Source organism: Cucurbita pepo, chromosome LG19 (assembly GCF_002806865.2).
Source record: "Cucurbita pepo subsp. pepo cultivar mu-cu-16 chromosome LG19, ASM280686v2, whole genome shotgun sequence".
NCBI classification, from domain to species: domain Eukaryota; kingdom Viridiplantae; phylum Streptophyta; class Magnoliopsida; order Cucurbitales; family Cucurbitaceae; genus Cucurbita; species Cucurbita pepo.
In genome coordinates, this window is record NC_036656.1 from 1676350 (window position 1) to 1687464 (window position 11115).

The window sequence follows — 11115 nt, forward strand, 5'->3', positions numbered from 1 at the left end:
GTGGAATGTTACGAAATAGGGAATTATTAGTGAGGAGATTCTCAAATTACGAAATAGGGAAGATTCTCCCTTTTATATATATATAAAAAAATAAAGCAATAAATAATATATATATATATATATATATATGGGCTCAAAGTTGGGCTACACGTATCTGTTGGGCTGATATAATCCCAATGGGCCGTAAATTAAGGGTAATTGGGCTATAAAAATCACTTTAATATAAAAATCATGGCCCCAATCAAATTAGGGCTGGCAGTCTCTAGCTCGCTCTCGCGCTCATTCTTCCTCTTCACTTCTCCAACACCATACTCTAAATTTGTTTGCTACTAGGCTGGAAACCGAATCAAGTTTGTAGAACCCAATCAATCAATCTTTCTATCTCACAATCTAACAATGAGTCCGATTTGGTCTGGATCTCGGCGGCGAACCTTGCCGAATCCTACCGAATAGGATAGCCCTGAGCGACAAACTCAGGTCGAACAGAAGCATCCATGAACAAAACAGGACGAGCGTTACCCTAGTTTCTTTACTCTGGTTTCGCCGGCCGGGACAGACGCAAAGGTTATCACTAACTTCGAAGCAAGGTACTCTCCCCCTCTTTCACTCTTTGTTTTCGCATGGTTTTTCATTGATTATTCAGTGATTTCAAAATTCAAAATGCATATTCTGAATTGTTCTCAACGAAATGCAATTGGAACTAGGTTTAGTGTGGAGTTAGAATGAGGACGGCGAGAATGGGGAAGGAGGATTTGAAACTCCGGTCTCGAACCAAGGCAAAAACGAAGTTCGAAGAGTATTTAGATATGGAGATGGGCATGCAGAACCATAGATTGTCTGCTGAGGAGGACTTAGAATTGGAAAGAAAACTTGCACAGAAACTAAAGGTCAAGTCTGGCAAGTTAAGGGGAGTAGAAGATGGTATGAATGTGTTATTTGAAGGACTCCCCTCGATTGTTGATTCTCCTGGGGAAGACGAACTTCCCTTTTCTGAAGAGTTTGCAGTTGGGCGAAGTAAGAAGAATAAGAAGGAGAAGAAAAGGAAAATGTTAGAACAATCCCAAGAGAGTGAAATTGAGAAAGCAAGCGTGGGTGACGGTGAAGTGGAAGAAACTTCAAAGAAAAGTAAGAAACGGAAGAAGAAAAAGATGTCAGGACAACATCAAGTTACTGCTGATGATGGTGTGGAATCCCCTTGTGCTGCACGGATTGAGGTACAAAAACTTCCTGTCACGCCCCAAAAATATATTGCTCCTAACTTGAGATTGCACAAAGGAATTGAGCCTGAAGATCATACTCAACTCCGTAGGCGTGTTCGAGGTGGGTAGCTTTTATGATTATTGCTCCAATTTTTTCCCCTTCATGTTCTTCAATTTCAAATATAATTTGCAATTTTTCGAATTTTTCAGGTCTTTTAAACAGGCTTTCCGAATCAAATGTGGAATCAGTAACAGGGGAAATGTCTACTGTCTATCACGTATGATATTTTCTTTGAACTTTCTTGTTTGTTCATATCAAATTTTGATTATCATTAGGAAAGGTGTCCGTGGAATGTTACGAAATATGGAATTAATTATGATGTATCAATTTGCAGTCTATTTCACGCAGCATTGCTTCTCAAATTATTAGTGAGGAGGTTCTGGCATCTTGTTCGCGCGGTCCTCGTGGCAATGAACAGTTGAGTGTCTGCTTAATATTGTTATCAACCTTCCCTTACCACTTTTTGGCTTGTTAATTTACCCTAACTTGTTTGTTTCTTGTGTAAGGTATGCTGCTGTTTTCGCGGCTTTTGTTGCAGGTATGGGTTGTTTGGTTGGTTCTGACTTTAGCGCAAGACTCATGGCCTCCCTTGCTAACACATTTGAGGTGAGGCTGCCACCACCTGAATACGTCCTTAAATGTTTGATTTAAATTTTGAAAATTATTAAGAAAATCATATATCTTTTTCAGGACGAATACCTGAAAGAAGATAATCTTTCTTTACGGAATCTTACGCTATTGCTTTCCTATTTGTGCGTGTTTGAAGTTTGTGCTAGGTACGTAAATATGCAGATTATTTTGTATATTTCATTATACAATGCATATATCCACATATTTGTAATAAGCATTATTGTATCTTTTGATGCTTTTCAGTGATCTGATCTATGATTTTCTGATTATACTGAGCAAGCGATTGACAGAAATCGATGTATCCACCATCCTAACAGTTCTACAATGTAAGCTGATATCGAGTTTGTCAATCTTTCACTAGTGTTAATTGTTATGTTACTGAAACATTGTTAATTCTTCTAATTTAATAGGCTGTGGAATGAAAATAAGGGGTGATGATCCTTGTGCAATGAAGAATTTCATTGTGAGTGTTCAAAGTAAGGTTAATGAGGTGAAGGCGGCCTCAGGAGATGGTCAACAAAACATCAATGGAAAGAGAGTGAGTTTGTATAAGTAATATTATTTGGTTTACCCTTTGTTTTATTTGTTTGAATCTTTGTAAGATTATAATGTGGATGGATGCAGATGGAGTTCATGCTCGAGACTATATGTGACATCAAGAATAACAAGAAGAAACCCAAGGACGATCCTGCAAACCATACGCGGATAAAGAAATGGCTACACAAGGTCTTTCTCTTCTATTTCATTGCCTTGCTTCTTTGTAGGTTACCCTATTTTTTTAGTGTAGAGCTTAACTTGCTAAATACTTGCTCTTTCTAGACCCGACATTTTAATATATTAAGTAGCCACCATGTGAGATCCCACGTTGATTGGAGAGGGGAACGAAACATTCCTTATAAGGGTGTGGAAACCTCTCCCTAGGGGACCCGTTTTAAAGTCTTGAGGGGAAGCCCGGAAGGGAAAGTAGAAGACAATATCTACCACAGCTTGGGCTGTGAGATCCCACATCGGTTGGAGAGGGGAACGAAACATTCCTTATAAGGGTGTGGAAACCTTTCCCTAGGAGACGCGTTTTAAAGCCTTGAGGGGAAGCTCGGAAGGGAAAGTCCAAAGAGGACAATATCTACCGCAGCTTAGGCTTGGGCTGTTACACACCCTGAGTTTTGGTATATTCTCCCAAGAAAAGTCCTTTACTTCATTTTGCATCTACTAATGTACTAGGCTAACTCATGGTTTACTCTGTTTGGAGTCATTTGACAAGCCTTAAGATGCGTTAGACATAGAAAGGACATGAAAAGTTGGGTAGTGTGTGTATATATATTTAAACAAAGAGCGAGATTCTACGCTCGAGCTATGTAACCTTGCCTTGTCGAGTCATGATATCTATAGAAAAACAGCGTGATTCCTGTCTGACCTTTTTCTCCTTTAATTATTTGTTTTCAGTTAGGAGTGGAAGATATAATAATTAGAGGCATAAAATGGAAAAAGTTGCTCGATCCCGACAAGAAGGGACAGTGGTGGTTAACTGGAGATGTAACGACAACATCAGAAAACATTACGGAGTTTGCCAGCACGATCGACACCGAGGTTCTTGAAGCTCAAAAAATGCTTCAACTTGCCGCTGCACAGAGAATGAATACAGATGCTAGAAAGGCAATATTCTGTATTATAATGAGTGGAGAGGATTATGTTGATGCATTTGAAAAGCTTTTAAGATTGGATTTATCTGGAAAGCAGGTTCGTAGAATATATTGAAAATTTTGTTCGTCTCATCTCATCTGTTCTATTCTGTTGACACCATCTCTCATAATCCTACAGGACAGGGAGATAATGAGGGTTCTTGTGGACTGCTGCTTACAGGAGAAAGTGTTTAACAAGTACTACACTATTCTAGCTTCCAAATTGTGTGAGCACGAAAAAAACCATAAGTTTACATTACAGGTAAATTATTCGTTTCGTTTCGTTTTTCTTTGGTCTACACTTGTTTTGTCGATCGAACTTCGACACGTTTGTGAAATTATTACCACCTTTTGACTCTGTCACACTTCTTCGCCACAGTATTGCCTATGGGATCACTTCAAAGAATTGGAAACGATGCAGCTTGTTAGGTCGATGAATCTTGCGAAATTCACGGCCGAGATGATCGCTTCGTTTACTCTCTCCCTCGCAGTTTTGAAGTCTGTGGATCTGAGTGATATCATGCTTCTTACTCCAAAGAGGATCATGCATTTCCGTATGCTGTTTGATTCGATCTTTGAACGTCCTGACAAGTTGATTTGGAACGCATTCACTCGAGTCGCTATTAACCCTGAGCTCGAACCTCTTCGAAGCGGTATGTTGTTCTTCATTAAAGAGTATATGATTAAGGGTAATAAAGTTAATGTAGAGAAGTTTAAGGTCGTAAAGAAAGCCCTCAACAATGTTGAGGGAATCCTTATGTAAAGTGAACTGTCGAGGGAATCAAAGTTCCATTTTTGATCTAATTATACAAAGTATGAATGTTGTTCACGATTTTGTTTTTGGAAATAGGTGAATTATTTTTTAGTCTCATCGATTTCTCATGTCTCATGTTTATAATTTTGAGTCTCACGATCTTGTTGGAGTTATATTTCAGACTTATTGGCTATTATCTAGTCGGAGTTATATTTCAGTTACTTATTGGCTATTATCTAGTCGGAGTTATATTTCAGTTACTTATTGGCTACTAGCTGGTCGGAGTTGTACTTCAGTTGACTATTAGCTAGTCGGAGTTGTACTTCAGTTGACTATTAGCTAGTCGGAGTTGTACTTCAGTTGACTATTAGCTAGTCGGAGTTGTATTTCAGTTCACGATTAGTTGGTCGGAGTTACACTTCAGTCATCTCTTCATCTCTTTAATTTCTTGTTATTAGGTATAATTATTATTATGAAATTTGAGGTCATTTTCTAATTTCTAAAACAATTCTTAAGTTGATTAAGGTAAAAATATGTGATTTTTCACTTTATATATCCCTATTCTCTTGATTGAAATATTATATTTTAAAAGGAGAGTGGGTCACTTAAAAATGTTTATAGGCACAATTTTTTGTTTTAATTTTATTTCATGACAAATGTTACTTTAATCTTTTTTTTTATTTATCTTTAAAATATAGTTATTTCAATCTTTTATTATTTGTAATTCTAACCCAAAAAAAAAAAAAAAAAAAAAAAAGTTTATTCCAAAATTCAGTTAATGGTAAGTTAATAATAAGTGTACTAAGGTTTGTAAAGTGATATTTTAATGGTAACTTCAAATCCTAAACTAACTTCTTTTAGTCCACATTTGATGTGTATAAGGCATGACTAGACATTGAAGGAGACTCTTCTATTGTAATTGTTCTATTATGATCGATGTGGATCTCCTACCACAACAAAAAAAATATATATATAACCCAAAAAAATAATAATAATAGATTCGATAGACAAGAAAGAAGTTAAATTAATATATAACGATAAATAGATAAAAAAAAAAACAGTAAATGCACTGATATTATTTTCATTCTTTTAAAAAAAGTTTTCATTCTTTTAAAAAAAATTAGCATAATTTAAAATTTTGTTTGGTGCGTCTCTCGCTTCGAAAAATGTGATTCAATTTATGCTACAATTTCAATTTAATGTGCCTATATATATATATTCTAAACCCTATTAATTAAATTATCATTTTTAAAGTTTTTATCTGAGTTTTTTTTTTCTTTTTATATTTTATATTTGTTTTTCAAATTTGACTAAGAATTCATATGCTTTCTTAACAAAATTGAAATCTAAAATAATAATTAAAAAAAAAGTCCAATTTTAAAAAAATAAAAACAAAAAATTAAATAAATACAATAGTGTATAAAGTGCACGTTAGAGGGAAGAAAACAGTGAAACAAACTGTTAAGTAAATAATATATCTACTGATCCAACCAAATGATTTTGAAGATTTATTGTTGCATAATTTAATGAACAGGAAATCATAATGATATTATATATATGCATGCTGTTTAGGATAGTTGACCGTTCATTATAAGGCAAATATCCTTACATTACGGGTTACCATATTTGCCATTTTATTAAAGGCAAATATATTGTATTCATTTATTATTCTTTTCTTTTATTACTATCTCCATATTATTTGTAATTTACCATATTTCTGTATTCTGTAAATGATTATAAATAAGAGAACTCTCACCAACTTGGCGTGGATTCAGCAAACGTTCACCACCATAATGATATTGTATATATGCATGCTATATACTTATAAAAGCATAGTGATATTCCTTGAATCATACACCTTAAACACTAGTTCATCTGATTGCTCCCAGTAAATTTGCCCCATCCAGCCTTGCACCTTCCAATTGCTGTAAAATTAAGTAGATGTCAAGTCAAAGTTCGAAAAATGGAAAGATTTTCTATACAAACTTACAATTCTATTAATTTTAGAGGGAACAAAAAGAAATGAACACGAACAAAGTCTATACGATGTTACAATTCAACCAGAACTTACAGTATTTTGAAGATTCACATATCGCAAATAGGCTCGTTGTAGGTTTGCACCCCTCAAATTGGCGTTTGAAAGTTTTGCGCCCTACAATCAGTGGACGTCACGGAATTTTGTTTCTAAAGATGAGGAAGCAAAGTGCTAGATATATATATATAAATTTTACCTTCAAATTTGCTCCTTCAAGATTAGCTCCCTCTAAGTTCGCACTAGTTAGATCAGCCCCCTGAAATTTTTTGTGACAATGGTATAGCGTTATTCCTACGACGTAACTTACCGTTTTTAATGTATATTTTTCATTTGAATATCCCTAACTCCCTGCTAAGGGCAGAAATTGACCAACAATGAAGGGAGTGGAGAGACATCCAAAGATTCATGATACGACAAGGTGTGGCAGAGCGTAATGAAATGTTCGTAATCAAGAAAATGATAAAAACAATATCGAGAGTATATAAAATCTTATCGAAGACATGTGTTGAACCTGAAGGTGTGCAGAGCGTAAATCTGCTCCGCAGAAGCTGCAATCCACCAAACAAGCATCTGCAGTTTGACATGAAAGACTTCAGAGGGTATAGTAGAAATGTTAATGGAAGCAAATAATATGCACCATAGCCTTTTCTATTAAAAAGAAAAGAAGTTAACAATTACTTTGATTGGGTCATCGGATAACAAATATAATTTCATGAAGACCGATGATCACTTATGTTTGGGAGATTTTAAAGAAATAGAACCATATTACAATGCTTAAACTTAACAAAAGTGGATCACTTACTGGTAGCTGATTGGAAATAAGTTTTGACAAAGACAAAAAAGATACAAAAATACCAAAAAAAATGAATAGAAGGAACCAAATCTCATAAGAAAATGTTTGTTAAACCAGTGTTTCTCTAGTGATGCAACCTTTCAGCTCAAACATATGAAGAGATTCTCTCCTGGCAAGCCATAGCACAGGAACAAATAGGGAAAAGATGGCCTTTAGGTTATTGTTGAGGCTAAACAAATGAAATTGCTTCAAACTGAAGGTCCATGGGATTTGTGTTGTTTCTTTGTAACAAGTATAGTAATCACAGGTACTCAGAAAAAAATAATGATCAAGTACTTTTAAACATGCATCCAAATTTCTTTTCCTCATAATCAGTGTCTTCCATCATAGGATCCTGTTTGTCCATTTCACTTTTATTTTTTCTAGCCATCACCTTTGCACACTGTGTATCGAGCAATGTTCCCCCATTTGTGAGGTAAACATATTACACGGCCCTCTTTGTCGTCTTAAGAAATATTTTGTCCTGGGTCCACGAAAGAAATATTTATCTGGAAAGATTGTAAAATTCAACAATGTCCAACTAATCCCAAAGTGACAAGCAAAAATCTCATTGGGACAAAACTAGGATTTAGTCTAAACTAAACATAATGGAATCTTCATTGCAAAATTGAATTTAAGTTAACCAGTAGAATCGAGCAAATAACTGATGGAGAAACACTTGTTGTTAAAAAAAAAGTGTTATAGAGAAATGTACAGTGATAAAAGAAACTTGCCTTGTAAATTGGCACTCTGGAGATTAGCAGCTGCTAATAAGGCCCCACGAAGGTTTGCTCCAGTAAATTCACATCTTCCTAGGCAAAATAAAATTAATAAGAACGCAGTCCTCAGATAATTAAAAACTGTAACAAAAAGGGAATCAAGTATTCATTTTATACTCTCGCAAAGTTGCATTATGAAAAATTGAGCCCTCAGCGTCTGCATCCTGCATGTACAAAATGAAAAAATGGGATATAGATGCATCCTTGACAGATACTGTATGAACTCAACTTTTAGAAATTTAGAATATTTTTCAGAAATCAAGCGATTATTGATATAAACATTATGCACAATGCACAATTATTGATATTGTTACAAATATATAGAGAACATGCCAAACTTTGAATTATCCTGAAATATATATTGACGAACTTCTTTTCAGTGACTACCAGATCAATTCCATACAGTCGAAATTTATCAAGAAAAATAGTGAACTGCTGCTGGTGGAAGTTATCTTCCGCCCTTCATGGAAAAAACTAATAATTACAAATTTGTAATCACAGAAGTCTCCATAGTTAGATGCAACTGCTTGTACATACCCGAAACTTAGCACACTGAAGGTTTGCACGTGAGAAGAACACGTTTTTAAGACTTGCATAGCTGAAGTCAACATATGAAAGGTCCTGCATATTTTAAAATTTTAACAGCTTTAGACATGAGATATGTAATCTTGCATCAGCAGCAACCAACAGATACGGTTAAATAGAGATACTTGCAGATATAGCAACATACATAAAAAAAACAAATTTTATAAAATAGCCCAGAATTAAGTATATCTAAATTGAGAATATAATTTATTGTTCTATGGTAAATTACTAAGTTATATCAGTCCTCACCTACCGCACCTTTTCTGAAAATGAGAAACCAGTTTTCACTGATAACAATGAATGTAGACAAAGGGAAATAGAAAAATGAAGTCCCGAGACACAGGAGCCAGAGAAAAGAAAATACAAGAACTTACTAGCTACAAAACAAATACAGAAAATAGCTCCAATTAACAATGAACACTAAGATCCTCGATTACAGAAATTCAGGAGAGAGGCCTTGAACGTAGCCAAGGTCCAAACCTCTAAAAACTCTCCAATTTATCTCACTTTTCTGCTTTGTATGGTGTTGGTCTTCCATGAGCAAGAAGCAAGCAAAAATAGCATTCACGACAAAACAGAGGGAAGTGCGACCCCGTTCATATCAGATTAGGCCCAAAATTGAAAATTACGAGAAGATCCCTACTGTAGAATAGTAGGGGAATTGTTTTGCCAGTAGATTACTGTAAAAATCCAGGAAGAGAAAGCAAAGGGGATTTGGTGCAATCCAGTGATCTTCCTAGAAGCAAGTACAATCTCATTTCTAACAAAGAAGAAATGAAATTATCAAGCTGAGGCAAACATTAGGGGATGACTTTGCAAGGATTCCTGAAAGTGTCACTAATAACAAAATAAAGGCCCTACCTCGCTGATTGAAAAACAATAAGGATCTCAGTTACGAAACTCTTGGGATTTTATCTAACCTTAAAGACCTTTAGATCCAAATTATCCAAAACTCCAAAAACGATAAGGAATCAACCTAAGGGAAAGTTTTGGAACGTATTACCTTGATAATCAATATCAAGATTAATATGCAACTTTCAAGAAAACTCGTGATTCGAATCACTTCACAAGATAGCTTGATCAAGACTACTTAATGACTCTAGCATACAAATCTAAACACAAGAAATGCAAAAGAAACAAGCTCATGGCTTAAGAGGCATAGTATGCAACTTTCATTTTAATATCCAAAATCTTCCATGAAGATTATATTGCATGAGTTATGTCTTGGTTCATATTAATTTCGTTCAAAGGGATGAAACAGTTCCCCTCTACTAGAATAAAAGAAAACTGTATTGTTTGCAAACTGTAGATGAGTTGGATAAATTTTATTCTTCCCTCAAACTGAAACCCCTAGTGGCGAAGAATTCACTCTTAGGTCTACCACTAGTTAAGATAGAGAAGTTGAAAGAGTAAAAACAATTACCCATTCAAGGCATCCACGTAAAATCAAAATTTTCCATCAAAGGATCGTATCCAGAAAAAAAAACCCCAATAATGTGAACTGGGGCCTTTTCAAAGTCAGCGCCCAATAACTTGGTGAGCTATTAAAGATATCAGTGAGGACTTGCCTACCAGCACCAAAATTGTCCTAATTCTCCAAAATGGTACTTGTGATCATTTTCTGCATTCTCTAAGTCAAAATCTTAGCAATAAATATAATAGTTTGGAGACTGAAATTATGGGTTTGAAATACTTGATTCCATGGGCAACAACTTTCTAATAAAACAAGACATATTAGGCCTTCCTTGATGAAGAACCTTNACCAAAATTGTCCTAATTCTCCAAAATGGTACTTGTGATCATTTTCTGCATTCTCTAAGTCAAAATCTTAGCAATAAATATAATAGGTTGGAGACTGAAATTATGGGTTTGAAGTACTTGATTCCATGGCAACAACTTTTTAATAAAACAAGACATATTAGGCCTTCCTTGATGAAGAACCTTACCATTGTCAAAACTACCTCTAAACTTCTTTGTAAGATTTGGTCCATAATGAGATTGCTTCTTTTACTTAAAAAGTTATCAGCTAATAAGTCAAGAAACTCGAAAAATATTTACCAGCTTGGACAGATCAAGCCCAGAAAGGTTAACCCCTCGCAGTCTAACTTTCTCAAACTGTATGCACTTGATAACATCAACACGCTTCAGCTCTGACTGAGGTTCCTCATCTTCCTTCTTTTTACTTGTTAGTTCAGTTATTCCATCGATGAGTCCCTGAATAATTTGCAATTCCCTCAAACCATTAATATGGACAGTAGCCCCTTCCACAATAAAACCGACATGGAAAATAAATATTAACAAAAAAAGAAGTCGTGAAATTATAAATTAAAGCTTGAACTATAGGAAAGAATGACGGCTCACGAGCAACTGATAGTACTCTGCCTCTCGCAGAAGCTCTTGAATCTCAGAGTCAGAAAGAGTTGGAACTATGCCATCTCTTAACCAATTGAGAATGTGTCGAAAATGCTTCCCATCCCTGTCCACAAAGACAGATCCCTGCATCAAATAAGATATTAATGTCCATAATAGAAATGGAGTAGAGTTCTAGGTAAAAAAAAAAA

At 35.1% G+C, this 11115-nt stretch overlaps 2 protein-coding genes across 2 annotated transcripts; one reads left to right on the forward strand and one right to left on the reverse strand.

The window, feature by feature from the left end:
* Window positions 1-260: 260 nt before the first annotated feature.
* On the forward strand, window positions 261-4440 carry LOC111781239 (nucleolar MIF4G domain-containing protein 1). Its single transcript, XM_023661720.1, has 12 exons — window positions 261-587; window positions 705-1320; window positions 1410-1477; window positions 1595-1677; window positions 1767-1866; window positions 1951-2036; window positions 2134-2216; window positions 2301-2428; window positions 2515-2616; window positions 3334-3627; window positions 3709-3831; window positions 3949-4440. The coding sequence occupies exons 2-12, from the start codon at window positions 723-725 to the stop codon at window positions 4330-4332; spliced, it is 2049 nt and encodes a 682-aa protein (XP_023517488.1). The 5' UTR covers window positions 261-587; window positions 705-722; the 3' UTR covers window positions 4333-4440.
* Window positions 4441-6073: 1633 nt separating this feature from the next.
* LOC111781240 (FH protein interacting protein FIP2-like) lies at window positions 6074-11050 on the reverse strand (the record flags this gene model as incomplete). The annotated part of the gene is given in 9 exon segments (XM_023661722.1): window positions 6074-6248; window positions 6395-6475; window positions 6555-6614; window positions 6870-6928; window positions 7925-7998; window positions 8087-8133; window positions 8507-8590; window positions 10613-10768; window positions 10916-11050. Coding segments are annotated over 9 exon segments (750 nt in total), but the record flags the coding sequence as incomplete, so codon positions are not given.
* Window positions 11051-11115: the final 65 nt, after the last annotated feature.